The sequence below is a fragment of the Pseudopodoces humilis genome, chromosome 7, assembly GCF_049639895.1.
Source record: "Pseudopodoces humilis isolate 2021_Gansu_Grassland_sample_001 chromosome 7, ASM4963989v1, whole genome shotgun sequence".
In the NCBI taxonomy this organism is placed as follows: domain Eukaryota; kingdom Metazoa; phylum Chordata; class Aves; order Passeriformes; family Paridae; genus Pseudopodoces; species Pseudopodoces humilis.
Window position 1 is genome coordinate 15,122,698 of NC_142206.1, and position 24,546 is coordinate 15,147,243.

At 40.9% G+C, this 24,546-nt stretch overlaps 1 protein-coding gene across 10 annotated transcripts in view; it reads left to right on the forward strand.

Annotated features, from left to right (window-relative positions):
- OSBPL5 (oxysterol binding protein like 5) overlaps nucleotides 1-24,546 on the forward strand; it is a 176,134-nt gene that overhangs the window by 119,988 nt on the left and 31,600 nt on the right. For 8 of the 10 annotated variants that reach the window (XM_088057824.1, XM_014252148.2, XM_014252149.2 and 5 more), the window contains 6 exons: nucleotides 750-823; nucleotides 1,874-1,936; nucleotides 11,085-11,165; nucleotides 11,803-11,904; nucleotides 13,540-13,743; nucleotides 19,484-19,568. In XM_088057824.1, the coding sequence (XP_087913950.1) occupies nucleotides 750-823; nucleotides 1,874-1,936; nucleotides 11,085-11,165; nucleotides 11,803-11,904; nucleotides 13,540-13,743; nucleotides 19,484-19,568 (609 nt within the window). The remainder of the gene's footprint in view (nucleotides 1-749; nucleotides 824-1,873; nucleotides 1,937-11,084; nucleotides 11,166-11,802; nucleotides 11,905-13,539; nucleotides 13,744-19,483; nucleotides 19,569-24,546) is intronic. The other 2 variants (XM_088057823.1, XM_088057828.1) reach the window with 1 other exon arrangement.

The window sequence follows — 24,546 nt, forward strand, 5'->3', positions numbered from 1 at the left end:
TGCTTGGACCAGGACTACACACATTCATGCCAGTATATAATGTATGCAAGTTTAGGATATTTGAGTAGTGGCAATATATTTCTACAATGATTGGAAAACGTCACAGCACTCATTTACTACTCGTAAATTTAAAATATTTCTTATTTTAACAAATAAGTCAGAAGACATTGATATTCTGCGAGTGTGTTGGGGTTTTTTAATTTTGTTTTACTAATTATGCATAGATACTCTTCTGTCTTCTGTAGCATTTTGTGACTGTGGTTATTATTTGTCCAACAAAGCGTGCTATCAAGTGCATCAGTGTATAGTTGCCAGATACTGACCAAGGAAGATTGAATAGCTGCTTATTAACTGAATTACATTTCTTATTTGCACTGAACAAGGCATGGGGTATGCAAGGAAAGAACTGATTGTGGTAATGTAATTAAAGACTGCATCATAATGTGGACACAGAAGGGAGCTGATTAAGGATGCATAAGCAACTTTATTTCTGGTTTTTTCCAGCTTTCAAATGCTGGACTTTGCAACCATCATTCTGGCTTTCCATGGTGTTTTGAGCAGTCTTGTTACCCAAGGATGAGGATCGAGGCTATTTCAAATTCTATACGATCCCTCTCTGGGATCATGGTGTGCTTGCTCTTGCTCATGACTCCCCTTGTGTGCTGTTAGCAGTAGCCCTTCTCAGGCCATGATGAGCCGTGGTTTTGCACAGAATTTCTCTGGTTTTGAATCACATATTTTTGTTGCAGGAAAAGATGTGGAAGGAAACAGCCCATCGGCCCTGAAGGATGAGACACCACAGACTCCAAACTTCATTAGCAAGGTACTTTGGGATAGGGAACCATTCCCAGTCTTGATTTCATTTCTTCTCAGAATGCTATTAATCATTCTTACCCTTCTTTTTTGAAGTCATTGAGAAAGCCTCTCCCTCTGTTTCTGCAGGAACTGTGTGTGTGTATTTTGAGGGAAAGAAAATGAGTGGTTTTGCATGGTTGGGATGACAAGGAAGCCTGCACTTTCCTCTGGCTTGATATCACCTACCACAGAAGAACATGGTTTATTTGGGCCTCATTTGACAGTGTAATTAGATGTGGATAATTATGGTTGAAAGGTTGATTTTGTCAGCAGAGGTATCTCCTGCCGTTCTTGATCAGCAAGGCAATCATAAATCTTAATTGTTTTGCAAAAGAAAACTGTAATATTTAGTGTAGTGCGCAGCATCGGAAACAGTGACTGGAGAGCCTGTGAGAGAGCTTTGGGAATTGGTCTAACAGGAGAGGAAGACAAACTGATCAACATTTCCTGAACACAACTTTTCCATTCAGCCTGTTAGGGAGAGGTAAAAGTGAATCTAAAGTTTCTGGATCTCACTGCTCAAAACCTGCCTCTAGATCAAGAGTTACAGAGTGACAGGGTTTGAGTTCCTGTGGAGATGGAATCAACCTTATAAATGAGATCTGGCTTTGAGATTCATGTACTAGCTTTTCTGGCTGCAGCTCCCTAACATGTTTCTGGAGGGTAACTAGAAATAGAAGCGAGACCAGTTAATAAATTTTTAACTAAATTTATTTTAAACTATGAAACTATAAAATACAAGTGTCATCAGCTGAAATGAAAATATACCATGAAAGAAACAGCTGCAGACAGGTGATTTCTTGTGAGACATGGAAATAATCTCTGCATCTTCCAGTATATTTCTCTGTGCTTTCCTGGAGCTTGCAGGTTGTTTTGCTGGGATGCCCTGGCAGAGGTCAGCACAGGGAGATGATGATGAGAGGAGCTTTGGGAGTATGCAACAAGGACTTGTGTACATGTCCTCTGCTATTGCTGGAACCTGGCAAGCTGCAAACCAATCTTGGTTTTGCTTTTTCAGGCAGGTTCCTCAAGGAAAATCAGCCTCCCACTTATCCTGGCAGTGGAGAAGCCCAAGGACCAGGTAACTGCATCCAGGGCTGTGTTTTACAGCTAGATGTTTTGCACACCTTACATGGAGTGGTGTTGACTTTCCAATGACTTAGGAATGTAAACAAGAAGGACTTTGTCTGGACAGGACAGCTCAGAGCACTGAAATGCTGTCCAAAAGGGAGTTTGATTTCTGAGATGCAGGATGAACACAGGAATAGGAATGTATTTATGAGTGCTTTCTGGGTGAGAGCATGGCTCAGCTGTGTCTTCCCAGCCTCTGGGCCTTCCTTGCTTTTCAGTCTCCTACAGGTATGGTTTTGAAAGGAGAAGCACTCATAGAAGATTTGGGTGCCCACCTTGATTTCTGCCATGCTTTGTGCCCGGGAGCCATCAGTGGGTCTCTCCTAGACAGTCCCAGGAACAATTGTTAAGAGTTAAGAGAAATTGCACAGCACAAAACAACTACCTCAGATCTATGAATCAAAACCTGGACATGAGCTTTGTTTTCAATAATCCAAGCTTTTGCTTTTTCAATGGTCAGAATTGCTCTAAAACACCAGTGGACTAAAAAGAGACGACACCAAAACACCGAACCTCAACTTGCCTATTCGTTTGCAGCGTTGCAGGCAATTGCTTTGGCTGCTGAATGGGCCAGAGCTGGGTGTTTCTTTCCTGCCTGGATATTTTGCTTAGACACATGATGTTTGATTCTGAGACTTTCCACCTGGACCTGTGCTCTAGCACCTGTCATTTTCACCTTGCTGTGTTGTGCAGTACCTTGCTCTCCTCCAGCCATGTAACTTGCTCTCTGTTGTGCTTTGCAAGGACAGTAGGGAGTCCTTATTTTGAAACGTCCTGTTACTTAAAAATTCAAGCAAACTGGTGGTTAGTTTGTTTAATACATAATTTTTTGCATTCACTCAGCACTTATACCATAAAATAAAGCCTTACTGTCAGCTTTCAGAACTGTAAGTAGGGATCTGTCATACTATTTCAGTTTAAAAATAAATAGTGATTCCACCTACTTGAACCAAAGGGAGAAGTGTGCCCTAATTCGGTCATATTTAGATTCTTGATAGCAGTGGGGGGGAATAATTGCTAGAGACTGGACTGTAGGGTGTGCTGGTTCTATTAATGGATTAAAAAGTAAATGTTATAGGTTACAGATTCATGCCATGGATATTTGTCCTTCTTTTGGTACAGTGTTCTTTCAGCAGCACTGTTGAGGTACCACAGCAGATTAACTACTTTCACTCAGTAATAAGAAGGACAAGAATGCCAGTGAAGTGATTTGATCTCTGGACTGGGGCTTGGGGAACCTCAAATTCCCAACTCTGCCATGGATTCCCTGTATTGCCAAGGCACATTAATTGCATTTCTGTTTCACATCTTCATCAGTGAGGTGGAAACAGTTCTGCATTTTGTTCACCCAGGCCACATCCACATTGCAGAAGGCTGCAGGTTGCCCAAGTTAGCAGAGAGAATGTGGCATAAAAACCCTATAAATGTCTGTGAACTTGTGTGCTGCAAAGACTTTTAACTGCAACCACACTGCCCTGTGCTCATGGGTGGGCTGTTCTCTGAGGTGTCAACACATCCCAGTTGTCCTGTCTGTACAGACAGTCAAATATTTGATACTGGAACATTTGCTTTCAATGTGTTTGTATGGTTCTTGGCACTATATATATATTTGTAATTTCAACTGTGGGTTCTTAACCCACACATTTTTGGAACATATTTAAGGCACAGTTTAGCTACATATTATGTTGGTAACTTTCTGCAGCACGTTTCCTCCTATTTAATTTTTTAACTGGAGTGTCTTTCATCTCCTTTTTCAAAGGGAAAAAAAATATTAGCTAACTTATTTCAGATTGTTTCTCTTATTAGTTTTTCTCTGTTTTAGAACCCTTTGTCCTTTTTTTCTGGGCTGAGGGATCATAGTTGGGGTGCAAAAGTATCATCAAACTGTCTCTATCTAAGACTCAGGCTTGTCTCTGCAACCAGGTAGTACAGTTAGCACACGCCTGATAGTGATAGGAACCTTTCTTTTGCATTGTGCCTCATTTGATGCTGTTAGAGTCCTCTGAGGCACCTTTTATTGCAGTCTGCAGTGCTGCATGTTCTCTTTCTTTCTTTCTTTCTTTCTTTCTTTCTTTCTTTCTTTCTTTCTTTCTTTCTTTCTTTCTTTCTTTCTTTCTTTCTTTCTTTCTTTCTTTCTTTCTTTCTTTCTTTCTTTCTTTCTTTCTTTCTTTCTTTCTTTCTTTCTTTCTTTCTTTCTTTCTTTCTTTCTTTCTTTCTTTCCTTTCTTTCTTTCTTTCTTTCTTTCTTTCTTTCTTTCTTTCTTTCTTTCTTTCTTTCTTTCTTTCTTTCTTTCTTTCTTTCTTTCTTTCTTTCTTTCTTTCTTTCTTTCTTTCTTTCTTTCTTTCTTTCTTTCTTTCTTTCTTTCTTTCTTTCTTTTTCTTTCTTTCTTTCTTTCTTTCTTTCTTTCCCATGCTTACCTATTAATTCTACTGGCTAGAGGGCATCTGGAGTCTTTTGATATGCATGCAGGGCCACAAAGAATTGAGGTATATTTTAAGAGATAGTCAGAAAAATCCTGAAGCTGGAGTTCAGTGGTACTTCACTGTTTCTGGTCCCTTGCTAATGCTGCAGTGAAGTCTATGACATTGTAGGAGTGTGGCTGTTGCACACACAGTTATGTGATGTATTTGAAGTCAAAGCACTGTGAATGAGTTTTTCCACATGCCCAAATTGTTCAGGTCTTTATTGTGTGATTTGTAATCTGAAATACAAGTATAACTGACTGCTAGAAATTTATTTTAGCTGCACAGTGGTTTGAAACTGCACATACTGATCACTTGTGATTTAACTACGGTTCCCATACTGTCTCAAGCTCACCCTGCTTGATCTATGAATCGTGCTCCTGACCTAACATAGAAGATCATTCACAAATGTGGCAATTTACAAGGGTACCCCTTCCTCTGTTCTCCCTTAGCCAGCAAACCAAGGAATTGATTGGCAGACAGACCCAGATATTGTAGGAATCACCTTGGAGAGACTCAGGAGTAAAACATCCCCTGTGTGTGTTAAGCACAGCTTAATGGGAGATTCTGGCCCTTCCAGGTGGTGGCAATGCTTAGCTGGACCCTTGCTGTCTTTTCTTTACCATACTTCATTCTCTCCTTGTTGTGGATGGAGGAGCCAGTTGTCTCTATGAATATTTGCACTCAGTTCCTGTGCCCTGGTTCAGCACATTTTGCTTCCTCAATTCCATGTGCAGCAGTTTAGGGTAGTCAGAGTTGTCCACAGAGGTCTTTGCATCTGATTTCAGCTGAGCAGAGATGTAGCCTGGAGTATTTTGGGAAAATCAGGTTGAAGAGGGGTGGGATTTTGCATGTTAAGTGGAAAACATGGAGCATCCCTAACTTGTGTAGGTACATACAATCCCTGAAAACACTGGAGTGCCTCACAGAGGTGAATGTAGACAGCATAACTCAAAGTTGATAACTTTAGGTAAGCCACAGCAGTGCAATCATGTCAGCATAGGTCACCATTGATCGTAATTCCTTAGCCTAGTGTTTCTGACCAGGAACGTGAGGGCAAATGGAGGTGCTGAAGTTGAAATTATTTATTAAACAATTTAGCTAAACTGCAGGTACAATTGTTTTTCATTCCTCACTTTGCTTGTTTAAGCTCAGCCTAGGGACAAAAGCTGTGCCTATAGCTGGAGAGGAAATTAAAACTGTTTCAGCTTTCTGCTGGCACTATGTCTATGACAGCCATGTGAAACAGCATCTTTCTCAGACTCCAACTTCTCATCTCGCCCCAAATGTTCTTTTGATATTCTGACCTTGCAGAAGGAACTTCCCATGCAAGGCACACTTAAATGATCAAATAGAAATCCTGTGAGGTCTGTGAATTTTTCTTTATTTACTGTAATTTGATGCAATGGAGCCAAGGATTCCACTAAACACTGGTATTACTTGATATTTGAAGTTGTTTGGATGGCTGAATTTCACCAGCTATTTTCCCCAGATGCTGCTGTCATGTCAACTGTTTATTTGTACAGGCTTTTCAGTTCATGCTAATCATTGTGCTATTTCAGAGTTGTAAACATAGTCGCTATATCTTTGTAACATTGTTGAAATAAGAGGGATCATTATGTTGGTTTCTTTTCCAACTGGAAAGTTTTAGTTGAAGATTATTCAGCTTGCTGTAAAGCAGCATATCAGTTGAATGGTAATCTTTCCTACTGCGAAGGTTATTTGTCAGTAAGAATTGTTTCACTGACTCTGCTGTGCTTTGGATGAGCTGTTAATTCACAACAAAAGTAAAAAGTTTTCAAAAAGAACTGCTTATAATATAAGGAAACCAAAATTGCTTACATTTGGTTGAGATATCTGTGAATATTCACATAAGTAACAAGGAGTTTCTCAGTTGTAATGTCAAACCCAGCTTTTCCATAGTTTTTACACTACTTAAACAACTTTAATTTCTTTCATTTCTGTTTGCGATTTTTAGCAATTATATTTGGAAAAGATGCTGGAGAAATTACATCTGATCAAGGACATGTCACTGATTTTGTGAAGCATAACTTATAACCCCAGCTTCTTTTGTTCTGCCTTCAAATTTCCAACTGGTCTCGTCTTTCTCTCTCTCTTGGATGTGAAGAAGACGGAAGGGAAACTTGTAAGCTGTCACTGCTGCTACCATGCAGAGCACAGCTTGAGAATGACTTTATTGAAATGTTTCTGATTTGGAATAATTCTGGCTGTTGTGCAGCGAGGATTGCTTGTGCTAAGTAACAGGATATTCCTCTTCCTGTTGTCCTAGGCATGGCTGGCATGCTGATGGGCTGGCATCCCCCACATTGGAGCTGATCACAGGCTGCTTTTCTGTGAAATGATTTGGTTTCTCTTGGAAATGAAGTCACCAAAAAGACACTGGATCAGAATAGCACTATTGTGAGGACTCTGCATGCTCTCTTGCGAAGCCTGGCATAAGTGTTAGGGTATTGTGATGACTGCTAACAATCAGCAGTGAATCTCCAGAGCTCCACGACTGAGATGAAAGGGAACAGAAACTTAACTGGGATAAAAAGTATGTTTTTGAGTACAGTACAGCCCATTGTCAGTGGTGAGGTCATCACTCAGTCCTGAAAAGAGCAGGTTTGATTAGAGAACTGAAAAGGGACAACAGTTCCTTCTCCCTGCGAGTGCTGCAGCATGTTCTGGTGAAAGTTTCTGGTAGGTTAACAGACTTCCCTCTTTATGGGAACCAGTATATGGAAGCCTACTTACTGCTTTCTTATTAGAATACTCCAGTGGGCTTTTTCTTTCTTTAAAAAAGGCACAAATTCCTTACTCTCCCATTGTACAAAGTCTCATCTGTGGCCAATATTGTTCACATGTTGCTGCACAGAGCGGGGCCCAGATTCTGATACTCTGCACAAACATTTTCCCAGTTTCTTTGGAAGACTTGCTGTGGTGACAAATGGCTTCTTATAGTTTTCTGCCAGGCTGGAAAAGGCAGGGCAGTAGAGAGACATCATGAAATGCTCTTGATGTGTCTTAGCAATGTGAGACCCTGCTGTGTCTTGGGAATCTTTAGAGCTGATGGCCCAAATTTAGTGAATGCCACAAGGTACAAACAAAATCATTAAGACAGATTAATGTTAAAATATGAAATCATATTACATCAAGTCATTTAGTTGGTTAATCCTAGAGGAGCTATCATTGCTATCAGCAGCGTGGGTACCTATGGTATGCTGTCCTGGGGACTTAGATCCCACCTGTCCTGTGAGAAAGCAGGAACTTTAAAACCAGAAACACAATTTTTGCTGTGTAGAGCTGGAGATCATCCATTTCCTTGCCAGCAAGCTGCTGTTTAAGATCAGTGAAGGTGCATCCTGATATGCATAACAAGAGGCAAAGTTGGGAGGGAGAAGCAATCAGTCTGCCTCCTTAAAAACTAAATGGGGAACTGTCAAAAGTCCCAGGTCAGGCACATCTGAAAGTTTGTCCATGACTCCTAGTTAAAACTGTGGCTTAGATATAGTAACATTTTCTCTCTCTTCATAAAGTATTTTGCAACCATCTCTTTGGCATTGGTCACACAGCTCGTAGGTACATCACCATTTTTGGGACATAGAAGAACAGAAACTTATTTTCCCATGCGTAGAAATTCTTGTATGGGCAGTGAGTACCTACGCTACTGCTTCTTTCTCATCCACTCTTAAGCCTGTCTTGGTGACCACCATGCCTGTGGCCCTGTTTCCCCTTACAGGCTGGGTTCACAGATTCAGCATGTCCAGGTGTAGCCCAAACCTGGGGGAGGGAGTGCCTGAAGGAAGCAGCACAGTGGTTCAGGAGCCACCGCAGCAGCACCCTCCAAAGCTCTTCATCCAGCTGCTTTAACTAAGTGAAGGACCAGTTTGAAATGGTTTTAGCCAAGTTCCACTGTATTTATTGAGTTCCTAAAGGCTGTGCTGGTGTCAGAGAAGATTATCCCTTCATCAGGTGTTGTGTGCTGTGGTTTGATGGTGTGCACAGCAGCACTGGCTGGAGTTGGGCACCAGTGTCCTTGGTCATGGAGTCAGCTCTCCCAAAGAACCAGAATCAGTGTCTGTCTGTATGAACATCCCAGGTTTGAAGTCTTGTGCTTGTTCAACTCTATTTTTAGCATGACCCGGAGAGACTCCAAGGAGGGCAGGTGGGGCTGGTGGAGCAGTGGAAGTGCCTCTCTCTGTGTCAGTGCTGGTTCCCCACGAGCAGCAGGTCTAGGCTCAGGTTTGCTGTGGTTGTTGGAAGCCTTTGCTGCAAGCAAATCTCCCCAAGCCAAGTGAGCTTAGAGGCCAAAAAATTAATTCTTTATATAAGCACTAAGGTGTAATTTTCTATATAACAGGTGATTGTAACTTGTTTTAATTATAAGCAAAAGGCATTCTTTGTATTCTGATGCTTTGCAGGCACCTGAGGAGTATTTCCTAGAATCTTGGGAACATCTGTGCTTTTTCTGCCTGTCATGCTGGCTAATGAGGACTAGTACACAGTGTTTCTCTCTGTCTGATCTCTCAGGCCGGAGGGAGTGAAATTACTAATAAACAATTGGCTGATAGTTGTGTCTCAAGGACAGGACATTCTTCCTGTTAATTGAGAGAAAAGGGGAGAATTCTTTTGACCAATTTCAGAGGACACACATCTCGGATCATGAAAGCATAATCTCCTAATAATGCTGAAGGATTCTTACTCAAAGATATTTAGGCACTTGGAAATGTTTCTTCATAGAGAAAGGCTTATAGCATATCTCCCAAATGTCTACTACTGCCCTTCGAAATGTGACAAAGACCCTGGGGGCACAACTCTCTGCTCAGATGTCACATCTGGGCAGTGGTCCCCAGCATAAACCTAGTGTTTTTACAGTGAAGTCCAAAGCACAAAATAGGAATCAGAGACAGCTGTGTAGGTAGAGGAGGCAGGTTCATCTTTCTGTGGAAACAAAAAAGGCAAACACTGAATGGTTTTCAGGAGTCCAGGAGCTGGCCTTTTCTTTGAGTGGATCCAAGTTGCCTTGTAAAGTAAACAGTCAGGTCAGGGCTGTCGCTGACCTTTGTGTGTGATCATAGAGTTTTCATTTCTCCATTTTTAAAGTATCATGTGTGGTTTTGGTTTTAGTGAAAGAGAAGGGAATGTGAGAACAAGTAATAGGTTCTACAGCGACAATGGCTATGTTGCAAATTGCACCTTCTGCTCCTGATTTCTAATTCTGCATCTCCTACAAGGAGGTTTGCTCAGTTGAGCAGGCAGCCCTCTCTCCTATTTTTGCTTCTGCCCCAGTCTCCAAGGCATAGTTGATGGCCTCTTTGCTGTGATCTGGTCATGCATTTCTGTGTTTTTCTCTGAGTCATGTAAAAAGGACTGATCTGGCTGTCATTAATGTACAGCATAGTTCATGGCTATAGTAGCCCAAGAATTTTCTGTGTCACTGGGAGGGAAAAAGGAAGTGGGTCTCTCGAAAGTGAAGGTGCTGTAAAATTGTTACATCAATTTGTGACATAAAGGAGAGGAATTCTGAGAGCCCAGTGGGTTTGTTTCACATCATAGCAGTGAATTTATAAATGGGAAATATTTTTGATACATTTTTTTCTTAGTACAGCTCATTTTTGTGTCACACTCATTAAATGAAGGTGGCTGAGGGCTAAGCTTTTCTTACAAAACTCTCATGTATGACTGGGAGAGACAGTGTCTGACCCCAAAAGATCACAGTCTGAATGCATCAGACACATGAAAGGTTGGAAGGAAAAGAGATACAGAGAAAGTAACTTCCCCAAGGTCACATAAAAAGCAGCAGAGTCCAGACTGTACCATAATTCTTTCACCACTAACCCTGCCCAGGTTTTGTACAATTTGCTGACAGAACCTTTCCATGTGGGGGTCCTCATTGTGGGCACACTTTCTCTGGAGAGCTGTACTTTCTAAACATGCTTTATTTTGGTAACAGAAATGCTGTCATTATGCCTAATGAAAGTAAAGCACTTCTGCAGCCCATCAGCACAGTCAGGAGATCAACCTGTAGTTTCTGAAAGTGAATTTAAACAGCAATGACACTATCAAACACAATTTGAAGTGACTGTTTATATTTTGTGCTTCATTTTGCAAGGCCAAGATGAAGGTGATTTTCCTGTATTATCTGTAACATTTCTTGCCCTCCCATGTTTTTGGACATTTCAGTCAGTGCAACAGTCATTGCCAGTATCAAGTCTATTCTGAAAATTCTATTACAAATTCCTCATAAGCTTTATTCTAGTAATTGAAATGCTTTCATATATGAATAGAGTTAGGCAGTTTTCAAAATAAGAAATAATTTTTTTGTTTTCTGTTTTGTTTTATTGTTTTGTTGGGTTTTTTGTTTATTTTTTTTAAACAAAGATTAATGTCTGCATGGGAGGAATACAAAGAAAATTTGGTGGGGAATTTTCCGACCAGTCATGGGTATAAAAGGGAAGTTTGGACTGCACTGTATATATACATTATGTGCACCTGTTTGGTGTTCCACTGCTGAAGTCTGCAATCAGCTCTTTCATGGATTCCTGAAAGTTATAAACAACACTTTGTCAGAGCATAACTTGAACATTTTCATGTTAACACATGCCTATTTTCTTCTCTCTCTATTTTTTTTAGATCGAATATAAGCTTTGCAATGGGTCTGACAAAGAGTGTGTGTCTCCCACAGCCAAATTCATGAAGAAGGAAACACTGAAGGTATGTGCAAAGCAGCCAGGTCATCATCAGCTGACTTTCTTTTAAAAAACAAATGGTACCTTCCAAACAAACCATTGGAAACAAGTCAGAGTCATTTCCCAAGACCCAGAGAAGCCTCTGAATCTTTTAGGAGTCATTATAGGTGAAGGACATTTACAGGCTTTATACACAGGGTTAGGTGATATCCTGCAAGCAGAACAGATCAGTGTAATTATTTTCACTGTGTTCTGGAACCATTAGACACCTCAAGAGGATTGTAATCCTTCACTGCTCTTGTTAGGACAGACTTGCCTAGGCAAACCGAGCAAATTGTAGCTTGAACACTTCCTTGTCTACCAAACAAATAGTATAAATGAATGAAATTTGAATTTGAGGGGTGAGGAAGACTGGGTATCCAGCCTCTTTCTATCCCCACCGAAGAAAAGACAAACTGGGTTGTGTTTAATGAAACTTCAGGAGCAAAGAAAATGCCTGTTCTCTCGTTATGTTTTTATTCTTCCTTGTACTTCTTTCTGTGGAACCTGGGCTGGGTCAAGTTCTTGTTGTGCTATACATAACTGTCCTTAATCCATTATGTTCTTTCCTCCCCAAAAGAGGCCACAATTACAGCTACTATATTTTCTCTGTTCTCAACCAGGTACAAAAAAAAAATTACAGGCAGGAGAAGAAAAGAGCAACCAAACAACTCTTCAGTGCTCTGAAGGATCCCAGTGTGGTGATCACAGCAGACTGGCTGAAGGTATTTGATAGAGACAATTTCTTCTGAGCCTGTGGGAAAAAAATGACATGTGAAGTAGGTGATGTGTGTGAGATGTATACACTTTCACTTTATTAAGTGAAAGAAGACCAAATAGGTTTGAGTTGAAGTTACTGTAAAGTAACTTCAACTCAAGCTTCAACTCAAGCTTTATTTAAATAACTGCTGTAAAAGTGGAACTGTGTGTATTCACTTTCCACCTTAACTCAATTGGTCTATTCCATGTCCTTAAGCAGCAAGAAGGACTCAAAAAGGACATAGTACAAAGGGAAGTGATGATGTTTCTCTCTTTGTTCCTCTCTGAAAGACTCTGTTGGCCTCTTCCCATAAATGTGGTTTTGTATTGAAGAGGGAATAGAGTGAATAACAGCCTGAAAATGGGCAGATACAGCTTGTTCTATCGACAATTGGATTTTTTGTTGTCACAGCACAGAATGAAACATACTGTACCTGATGACAACTGCAATTTCTCCTTGTGCACAGACTTGGGGAGTGACAGATTCTCATTGAAGTCCTGAAATTTCTGTGTGGCAAAGTAAATCTGGATTGACATTGAGAGATGAGCACTGGTTTTCTCCTCCTTTGGGACCATTTAGTCTTCTCAAATAATAGTGAATTGGTTGAAGCTTTTATATTAGCAAAACCTAATTTCCAAACATTGCCAAACACATAGCTCTTAAGAAAAACAAAGTAACTTAAGGATCTCATTAAACAATACAGTTGCATTTGGTTAATGGTAAAATCCTCCAACGTTGTTCTGCAATTATTATTAGAGGTCAGAAAAGTGACATGATTATGGTTTATTTGAGAAGTTAGATTGGCAGAAAAGCCTTCCTGTAGTGTTTATTGTTAATGAAAAATAAATATTGAGACTTTTTAAAATATGAAATACCTGTTGCATGTTTGCTGTGGCTGGAAGTTTCTGGTGAGCTGCAAATAATGCTGGGCCACAAAAACAGAACACAGAAAAGACTTGAGGTTTGGCCTTTGCACACCAAAGGCAGGAAGACCTTAGGCAAAATTTAACCTTACTGAGAAATGTCTCCACTCTTAAAGCTGTAATCTTTAATATACTCCTATCAGATTTAATGTCTTCTCTACAAGAGAGAACTGCATTGAGCTCGACAGAGAAGTAAACCAGCTGGAGACAGTACTTCTAAGAATGGGGTATTTGACAAAACTCATTAATAGCAGTGTTCTGCAGAACACTATTAAAATGACTTATAAGTCGAGTTAGACTAGCTATAACATTTTTATATGCAATGGTCTAATTGGCATGTCCTCCGAGATTATTAACAGATCACTCTCACATGGGTCAGCAGTGCTGATTGCCTAAAAAATTAATCAAGTTCTAACACTGAGCTAGTAATATAGATAGGAAGAATGCTAAACCAGTAATAAAAATATTGAGACAAGATTCTGATAGCCAGATTTCCAGGTTCTGGGATTTTGCTATGAGGTCCCTAGGACTATTCAGGGAACACCATGCATTTTTCTTAGCAAGTGTATCCTGATGCAGCCTTGGAAAAAACATACTAGAAATACTGTATAAATACTGAATAAATGCTGGGTTTCTTCTAAGGAGCAGTGTAGATGCAACTTTTTTTGTTCTTCCAGATTCGTGGAACTCTGAAGAGCTGGACCAAACTATGGTGTGTCCTGAAACCAGGAGTGCTGCTTATTTATAAGACGCCAAAGATCGGACAGTGGGTTGGGACAATCCTGCTCCATTCTTGTGAGCTGATCGAGAGACCCTCCAAAAAGGATGGCTTCTGCTTTAAGCTCTTCCATCCTCTGGATCAATCCATCTGGGCTGTAAAGGTAATAATCCTGATGGGTCAAACCACCTGTTCTTGGTCACCAAAGTTTCTGAGCACTGGTGTTGCCTAGCACTGATATTATTTAGTTATTCAGCTGCTGTTAGCAGTGGTGAATTGACTGCATAAAAATATTAAGGATACCAGAGCTTGATCATTGAATGACATCAAAGAGACATAGTCCTTGTGATTAGTTCCACAGATGTATCATTCTCAGTGTACAGATGCCTGCATAGACGGAGGAAAATGGAAATGTATTAGTGCAGGAAGAGAAGTTCAATACTTAGATGCTATATTGAGCCATGACCTACATCTTTAAAAGGAGTTTGGCATAACACAATTAACTAAAATCCCCAAAACAAAACAGAAGGCACCAAGTGCTTCACACAACACTGGGAGATGGTTGGCAAAGTAACAAAAAACCAGGTTTATAATTTGACTTCTTTTTTTCTAATGCCCCTGAGGTGTGGTTTTGTTTGCAGTGGACTTGGAACTCAGTGTTCAGCTCAAGCCTTGACTTGAGCACAAAAGTGTGACTTCAGATAGCACTTACTGTCTCTTCTTTGAAATGTAAATAGCAGGATTTTCTCCATTTTGAGTTATTCTTCATGCTGAGAGAATCCCTTCCTATACACACAGTGGCTCCTACAGTGACCTCTGGATCTCCCTGTAACAAATATATGATTAATAATTTTTCACACTTCTTGAAATAACTCCCTGCAAAACTTAAAGAGCTGTATTCCTTTATCTTCTTTCCTTTAAGAATAGGCAAAAAGGAAAAAAAAAATATGTAATGCCTATGATCAAAGACGAAGATCCCGGTATCTCCTGAAAGGCACTGAGCGCCACATCCTTTGGATACCCTGAAGACAAAACTTAAATGTTCTTGTATTTTTTTCCCTGTCAAAAACAGTGGCAATTACAGAGTTATTGCAGACATAAATTCTCTAGGAGACATCACAAGTGTAAATAAGGCATTATGAGCTGATGCCTTGATGCAAGGTGGTCAGCAGAGGGAATGGAAATGGAAAGACTCAAGAGAGAGCAGTGAAAGCACTTGTCATGGCATCAGAAGTTATAACAAAAGGGAGAAGCCCTGTGGGAGCAGATCAAGCAGACACACTCCTGCTCATCCATGCAGTTAATTGAACAGTTTTAAACACAGCTATTTGATAGCTATAAAAAGCCTTTCCATTTTTAAAAAGGTAGGAGGAGAGAATTAAAGCTAACCTCAGCAACCAGGGGTGAGAGCTGCTGATTTCTGCCAGCATCTCAGCTCTGATTTGTGCCTAAATGCGTTGCTTTTCCTTAAAGTTCCAAAGGTTTTGTTGCTACCTTGCTTCTTGCTCAGTTTTGAGAGTTTTGATGCTTTTTGAATTCAGAACATGCACCCAAGAAGGTTGTTGATGATTTAGTGTCTATCAGCAAAAACATTCCTTCTGACTTGACAGGTCAACTGATCTATTTTGAGAAGCACAGTCAGAGGAGGTAGCGAAAAAGAGAATCAAAAGTGCAGTCAGATACTGAAAGGCAGAGTTGCTGTCAGATCTGAAGTGTTGCACTAGGATGCCCTTCCTTTGATATGAAGCATCCCAAAGAAAGAGGAGGTTTTATCAATATGTGTATGCGTTTAAATATGGGTATCTAATTCTTGTGTCTCTTGAGAAAACATATGATCGAAATAAGAATTAGAATATTAAATGTGCAGGGAGTATATATCTGAAAATGTTTGTGTACTAGAGGAAGTCCAAAGAGGTTTAAATTTTAAAGTCAAAGTAATATTCTGCGTCTCTTGAGACATATTCAGGAAGCCACATTTGAGCTGCATGGTAGGATACTCCCTGAAACCTGAGTTCAGCCTGGATTGTTGTGTGTTATAGATGCTTTCAGCCATGAGGTAAACGCCAAAATACACATCAGGGAGAAATCCAGCAGTGAGCTGCTTGATGTCAAAGAGGCTGTCTGCACTCTGTCAACAGTTTAAGGCTGAAACTGCTAAAAATACTGCTTTATTTTATGTTGTTTCACAGCCTCTTTTTAAAGCAACTGGAGCAGAATTGACTGATCTACATTGGTTGTGTTTAACTATGCAAAGAAAGTCTGTTTCTCAAGAAATACAGATTCACCCGAGTTTAAGCAAAAAGCCCAAGTTGCTGTCCATCACAATAGAAATAAGATCTGGATGAACACCTTTCATTCTTGGCCAAAATGGCTTGTGAAATTTTCAGAGATTATCCAGATAGTCCACTCTATTCAGTGGATTCGCAGTTTACTCTGGGTAATTACTGAATATCTTCATACCTATTGGCCTGGCTACCCAGTAGATGCTTTGAGCTAACTCTGGGGTTCAGCCCTGGAACAAATGTCTGGTTCAGGCACTGACATAGGCCTTTATGGTAGTACTAGCCAAATAAATTTGATGTGCAAGCATTTAACTTCAGAGAGAGCAGGGTGAGATTTTGGGGCACCTTTCAAGATAAGATGTAAAGGCCATGGCTTGTAGTTGAAACCTAAACACATGCACCTGGGTACTGTTTTTCCTATAAAGCTCTCTGGGGTCTAGAGCTATCTTAGAAACATATTGCTGAGGAGAAGAGTTCTTTATTCTAGGCTGCTTCCTTGGTTTTCGAGAGTTTCAGCCTGAAACTCCTTTGCAGTCCACATTGATTAGACCTTTTATCTATTTGCTCCATTCAGGCCTTTGTAAGCCCAAGGCCAAAACCGTCAAGGTCCAAAATCAGCCAGCAGTGCAAGTACTATTAAGAAAAGCTTCCCCCACGTGCTCCAAATGCTTTTGCAGAGGCACTTTGTCCAATGTATGAAATCAGTGTGATCCCACATCACTCCTGGGAAGAGACATTTTGTCAAGGTGGCTGCAGGAACTGGGGAATGCCAACCTAGTAATTCATGTGAGGGTGTGGGTATCTGTCCTCTTGATTCACAGAGGGAGTGTAGAGCTATCAGCTGGCAGGATTTGCCTGCCTGTCCCAAAAGATGTCCTGGAATAGGTTGTATTTCCCTAAAAGCTTGCTCAGAAGCTGGCTGAACAGCATAGTGTGGGAAGGCTTTCATTATCTGCAGCCTGTTCTGACATTTATTTAGAACAATAAGTAAGTTGGGGTCAGACCCGCTGCATCTAGGAAAATGCATCATTTGAGTTTTGTTGGTTTGTGAGAAGTTGAGTCATTCCTTTAAAGAAAGAGTTCTAGTAATGGTCTTGCACTGCTGCTGTTCTAGTTGTTGTTCCGTTCCAGAACACAAAAGTTTCATCTTCATTCTTGTGGTAATCTGCAATACTGTTAAGGAGATTTCTCCCCACCCTCCCCCCCACCCCCCACCCCTTTTTAAGCTTTGTTTTATGACTCTCTGAGATGTCTTGTCATACTATCCAAAACTGTCAGTCCTCTACATTTTTCAAAGCCCATTCACCCCATTTCATAATGCCTTTTGAGTCTCAAATCAGATATAAAGATAGGAATGATCTGAAGGTGATCCTTTTTTAGTTGTATTGCACAGGGGCTGCAGCTGGACTCTGGGTGCTGGTGCAGCTGGGACAACACTTTTAGTGAGAGATGGTCACTGGCATGGTGCCCAAAGGCTGGGAGACAGAAAGCATCATTATCTCTGCTGTGCGGATACAGAACACCACTTAATCTGTGCAGTTGTTGGTTTTATTTTCATGGCCTCTTTTCTTTTTCTGTTGGAAGTGGCCCCCTCCATGCATGAACATGCCTTACTGTTGAATGTGTTTCCTTGACAGAGTGACCTAACTGCTTTTTGAGTTAATCCACATGCCTAAATGCCTGTTAGAATCTTGTGTTATCCCTTCCTTTCCATCTCCCCCTTTTTTTTTAAAATACTGTTTCTCTGTATCTGTACTGTTAGGTTGTGGGGTTTTTCCTCAAACACAGCAAATACCCACCTCTGCACTAAAAATACGAGTAATGGTGTCATCAGTAGTTCTCCAACGCCCTGATCAGCTGCAAGCAACTGAAAGGAAAAATGCCATGGGGAATGATGCCTGATTGCGTTAATGTCACTAGTAATGTCTTAAGCTGCTCTGCTCTGGTTTACAAATCAAATCTCAACTTTGCCAGTCCTGACTATTAAGCTTTTAAACAGTCTTAATTTTGTGAACCTCTTGTTGGGAGAGGGGAGGGGAAAATGAAAGTGAGTAAGAAGGATCCCAGTTTCTCCTGGTAGCAGAGGAACCCTGCAGATGTGAAGGCAAAAAGCTTGACTGGAGACTGTTGTCTTAACACTTCATCTTCATACACTCAGATACAACTTGATGCTTTCCTCACTCTGTCCAAATTTTGCTTTTCTGAGTGTAACTTAAAAACAAAAATCCAGATAAAACCACTATTTAGCTGTGAAGCACTTATGTACAGGGGCAGTTTTAAATAGCAATTACAGTTCCATACAGTTGATACAACTGGGAGGGAGAAATCCTTCTTTCAAGGAATCTGGTGGAATACTATAAAGGCCCATGTAAGGGAAGAGAGTAATAGTCAAACTGCAAAAAACTGCCCACGGATTTTCAGCATTTTGTGGTATTCTCTAGAATGTCAAGGAAATGTGTATTGGAGCATCCTGGAGAAAACCTCTTGCTCTCCCCTGCTGGTGCCATAATGGTCACACAAGTATTGGTGATGTTTTCTGCCCTGCTTTTATTTCTGACATATTGTCTGCATATTTGAAAATTATCTGCTTTTGTGTTATCTGTTACAAAATGAGGAAGATAAGAAGCTGGAGGAAGCTGGGTTGCTTTGAAAATGCAATGTAGGAGGAGGGATTTCTATTTATTTCTGCCAGGTTAAGGCACAAAGTCCATACCATGAAGAGTATGAAGCTGTATTTACTACACACAGGAACTGCTTTTTCTTAGCATCTTCTGGAGTTCAGAAGAGAAGAAAACAGGGAGGAGATGAAGAGGGGAGCCTGTGGTTCTGCTCAAAGAATTGTCTTATCCAGGATGGACTTTACTTCCCTGGGCATCATTTCTGGAGGGTCATGCTGAAAGCGTGGTGGCAAGATGTTTACAAGACACTTTTTTTTTGCCACAGCTTCTAAACTAAAGACAGCATAAAGTGGGCAAAGTCTGAAGTGGCTGTCACCCAAGGCACCACAGCATAGGGGTTCTCTGGATTTAAAGGTGGAAGACTGAACCCAGTAGAATGTGTCCATGCTGGGGGACCTTTGGTCCTCAGTCTGTGGTTTTCCCTTTTTCACATTTCCCACAGACTCAGAATGGAGTTTCTCCTTTGTTTAATTCCAGGAGAGCTGCTGTTGCCTCTCTGCTGGATGCACTCACAGCACAAGGTGTGGCTCTGCTGCTTTTTTGTGGTGGCGTGTGAAGGGTATTTCACTGTAAGTGTACCTGTCTGCAAGAGACTCCATGTGCACCTCATGGAGCAGTTCCTTCTGGTGTTGCACAAAGGTTTGACTGATTTTGTCCCAAGTGACAGCAGTAAGATCTTTCCACTCCTGCATATCAGAATGAACAGCAGGTTTTGGGCTGAGTACAGGTTAGACCAAGCTCCATTTTCATAGGAGCTCACTACTGCCTTGGAGCTGCAGTAGCAATATCGTGATTACTAGTGAGTCTCTCCATATTATTCCATCTGCTCCTGCCTTCTTTCCTATCACAAACATGCACAGTCTGCCTGGGAAGGGTGGAAAGACATTGAACAGTCCATTGGAGCTTCTGTGCCTTACATCTTTCTGTCTGTGTTCATTTCCAGGGACCAAAGGGAGAAAATGTTGGTTCGATCACTCAGCCTCTTCCCAGCAGCTACTTGATTTTCAGAGCAGCCTCTGAATCAGATGGTGAGTTTGGGGGTTTGTTTGCTTTTTCCAGATAGCATACTTCTTGCTAGTTAAGAAAATAGGTTGATGAAAGAAAAAAAGGGAAAAAAAAGGGTATAAAGGAATAAATGGTGGCTCAGCCAGTTTGAAATACTGCTCTTACCAATGGTCAGAGTAGATCAAGCAGACTTCTGGCACGTTTTGTTGCCCTCACTGAACAGTCACCTCTCTGGTCATGTGTAGGGAAGAAGGACTTAGGCTTCTAATTGGGGAAAATCACTAAGTCAGTATAAACTAAAGGATGGAAGAAGTCCAAAAAACCTGATTTGAAAAGGGCTCAGTGTCCTCAATTCAGCAGAGACTTCATTGTCCTATCTGCCTACGTCTTACCCTAGGGAGGGATCTGTTGGAGGAAAATGGTATGGTAATATTGAAGAGCTGTCAGTAGGTATCTTTCAGCCACCTGAATTTTGCTATGAGCTATTTCTGCTGTGGTTTGCAGTATAGCAGGCCCAGATGCTGGTGACTCCACATGTAAAATACCATTCTGGGAATTCAGAAAATTATGGAGGGTAAATTTAGGTCAATATATAACAGACATGCCAGCTTGCTCTGTGAAAATCTCTGTAAATTATTTCAATGGACCTAAAATATCAGTGATTTATAAGTAGATAAGAAGATTAAAGCCGTGTTTTTATTCCATTTGACCTTCAGAATACTCTATTTTATTTTTTTTCATAGTGAATTAACCCAGGCTGTTCATTTTATGAATATTTTTCACCTGCCCCACCAAGTGAGCTCATCTACCCCATATGCTCCTTTGGGTCTTACCTAGAGTAACTTTAGGGACATAAGGACTTCTTCTGGAGTGAAATGGGCTTTGAAAGTAGTCCTTCTGGTCTAGTGATTAGGCTTTACATTTTCCTAAGGGATGGAAATGAGACAATGCAAATGCACATTTGACATGACACTTAGAATAGGAGGAAACCTTCCTTCATTACAGACTTCTGTGCTATTTTCCTCCTGCAGTAAAAAGAGGACAGTTCATGATGAGGGACACCATCTTGACACTGGAAACTGCTCACAGATGTCAGTGTAGTGGAATTATATGGAAATAACAGAACTTATGTAGACCCATAGACACACATCTATTTCCTAACATATTCTGCTTTTGTAGCTTATTTGTGTAAAGGAATACAGGGTTCTAACTGGGCACCTGCCTAGAAAGAGATAGATTGATGCAATAATCTCTTGTGGGGGGAAATAGTGCTGTAGGGTAGAGCTGCTAAATTAGAGGCATTTCAAGCCCTGGTTATACACACAGCCCACAGAACAGATATACAGAACAGCCCCACAGAGTTCTTAGGCAAGCAAATAGCTTCAACAACCATTAGTCAATCCAGATTTTATAAAATATTATTTTCTTAGACCCATGTGCTTGTCTTTCCACTAATTTAATTATTAATGATTAAACCAAAGAGGCAGCCAGGAAAAGAGACCTGTGGCTGAGCTTCTACTCTTTATGGTGTCTGCCATAGGCCAGTTACATGGAGTAGGAGAGCTTTAGATATGTTCTAACTAGCCTTACCCATAAAGGTTCTAACTAACCTTACCCATACCCATACTCCTAAGGTAGCACTAGCTCCCAAGAGATCATCAGAGGTAAGACTTTTCTAGCTGTGATCTCTCTGTCTGGGTCCTACAACATGTGGTGGAAAAACACAAAAGGGACCATACCTGGCACGTGAGAATTTTTAGTGCTGAAATGCCCGTGGGACGTTTTCTGCTCAGTGAATCATTACGTGTCTCCAGTGTCAAAAGAGCTTAAAATAGTGAGTTACTGGAACACATTATGAAAGCCAAGATGTTGGCCAAGATTCTTGGGAAGCATGCAGCGGCCAGGCAGATCAAAATAGAGTTACTTTCAGTTTAGTGTGATTTTTCTTAATTTTGCTGCTTCTCTCCAGTAGGGTCCTAATCTTAGATGGAGAGCTAGCATGATCAAGGGAAGGAGGAGGAACTGTGGTGCCTTTTAATCAAATATCCTAAATGTGTATGTTTAAAGTAATTAGGGCCTTTAGTTCAAGTCAAAATACAACCTCTTGATCAGCACCAGCAGTGCCCTAGAGCCACCTGCACAGGTTTGGAGCACCCACATTATGCCTGGTAGATTCTGAGTCTGATGAGGTGATCATGAAAGCCAAAGCTTTTGGGATCTGTCCATTTAGCAGTGGATGTTACAAAAAAAAAAAAAAATTGATACTGAATTGCACCAGAAATATTAGCATGAAAAATGGTGTAATTTTCAGCTGAATGAGAGTATTTTACTTCACAGCTGAGGTCAGTGAACTGTGGAAAGTGGTCATACTTTGCATAGGAAGGGCAGACAAGAGGTAAGAACAGCTTCCCCCCAAGCACATGTCCTGACAAATGGCCAAACACGAGTGTCATACTTGGAGATGAGTGACTTGGAGGTAGTATTAATGTCAGTAAGTCATGTAAAAGCATATGCAGACAAAGACACAAGGAATAGAAACTGCTACATTAAAAAGAATTCTGTATAAACTGCAGGAAATTAAGGCTTGTACTTTATAATTTATATGGTTTGATTTTAAGCTCAGAAGACAGGCTGAAATGGTTTTAGACTGTTACATTGCATCACCTGTTGTAAGGAGGCATTTCCAAAAGGGTGTGCCTGAGTTTGTTTCATTTCTTTAACACACTGGACAAACCTAGAGGATGCAAGAGAGACAGGAGATGGAGGTGATATGAACTAAGCCAGCCAAGACAAATGGGGCAGGTGGGATCTGGGCCCTTGCATATATTTATAGTGTGTTCACATCTCCCCCACAGTGCAATACTGTGGGAATCTACAGCATCTCTGAAGAGGTGTCCTGGCTGTGTCTACCATGTTAGTAGTGGAAAATGAACAACAAAGCATTTGGCAAATATAACTAACTTGTGGATGCCTCTGACTTGCTGGGAAATACTGAGTTGCAGCATATGTTAGATATACAGTTCAGCCATCCAGGCAACTATATCATGATCAGCAGCTACATGGCCTACTTTTTCTCTCAGCATTTCAGCATCCCCATTTTCCCCTCTGCTGTACCATCTGTGACAGACAGTTGGTAGTATTTAAGTTCATGACTTCTGGACGATCTGCAGAACCACTGCCCAGCTACAGCAGATTTCCCATTCACAGACCAGAGCAGCAGTCGGCTTTTTGATGTGTTTTAAACATCAGCCTCTGGAAAGGTCATGTCAGCCTACAGGGCTCAACCTGCACAAGTGCAGGGTGTTTCTTAGCAGTTTCAAAAAAGAAGACTGCTTTTTCCAAACCAGTGACTTTGTCTTCATTTCAGATTTGTCTTGAGGAGTGACTTAGAATTAGTAGTTTAAATCTGTCCCAAGCATCCTGCCCAGACCATTCTGGAGCTGCCCCTGAGATCTAACTGGTATGTCCTAGGCATTTTAAGTCACCTGCTTAGATTTCACAGTGAGGATCTCCACTTTGCCATGGGCACTGCTGCCACAGGGTGTATTCCTACTAATGGAATTCAAAGTGGCAGATTACCAAGGGTTAAAATCTTAACATTAGAACTGTAAACCACATTTATATTTTATTCCTTATGTCTGCCCTCTCCTTCAGGTATGCTCTGGGTAGCCTCCATTGCCTGATGTGGATGCAGTTGTGTGGAAGTCCTGACGGTCTGGCTTACAGTGTTGTTTCTTTTCTAGGCTTCTGGCCCTTCCCCCCAAACTGATGCTCTCATCTGGGGAGGAAATTAGTTTATTGAAATAAGGGTCACGCACAGAAGCAATGAACCACAAGGAAGATCACAATTTGAAACCAGGTTAACAATGAAACACATCTCTGGGTCCTGGCAGCTCTGGAGAAAATAGAATATCTTTTTAGCTTTATGTCTGTGTTTCATATTCCTTAGACCTTTCACAGTGGTTTAAAATCCAGGCTTTTGCAACAAGATTTCATTAAGTTCACTGCATAAATTGCACCTGCAGCTAATTGAGAGCTCACGTCCTTGCATCTTGACAGCCAAAGTGCGAGAAATCATGCACACAGGCATCCAAGTGGTACAGCAAAATAAGCAGTCAGCTGAACACGATGACCTTAATGTTCACTGACTGAACCAAATCAGCCTCTTCCTCACGATTTGTGATTTGTGTGCACTTGAGCAAGAATTCATCCTTTCCAGGTGGCAGTCTACTTCAGGTTGATTTTTAAAAGCATCTATCTTGTGCATGTGAGGCATGAGGCCAAAGCTGGAGGACTTTAATAATTCAAGAAGAATAATATTCCCTTAGTGATGCCTCTCTGGAGGAATGTGTGGTTGCTCAGTGTGTGCCTTTTGAAGTCTTAATTGGCAAGAGATTCATCCCAGGTGTTCTGTAGCTACAGGAATGCAGTGGAAAGAAGTATATAGTCACAGACTGATATTTCTGCGTGTAATGGTGTGATTCCATCTAGAGCAGGTTTTTCTTTCTGGTGAGTGCTGAGAGAACGTTGGCTCTCGTCCTCCGTGACCAGCTGCTGCAAAGTGTAGCAGATAGACTTGGCACATCAGATTAGTTGCTGTAGGTGAGTGCAAAGAATTTTAAAACTGAATAGCTTAGTGTTTTCAGTGCTGCCTGGTTTTGTCCTGTGAGATATTTTTGTAATTTTAGATTTCTTCAAAGACTTGGACAGACTCAAGTTTTTCTTTGAACTGAACCTAGGTTAGCAGCTTGAGCACCTTCCGTTGTTTTAACTTATTTTTTCCCAAGAGAGAGAAGAAATTATTTTTGTCTCTTGATATTAGTAGTTCCTTTTGTCTGTGAAAAAGAAAAAAAAAAAAAAAGTTGGTGCAAGCACATGCCTGCTGCTCTTTAGCCTTGCAGCCTCCAGGTTTCTTCGTGGTACCAGCAGTGCCCTGCTGACTTGGGAGGTGTCCTGCAAGGAGCCATAGTGATTCCTGTTTGCATCTCAAAGCATGTGCAG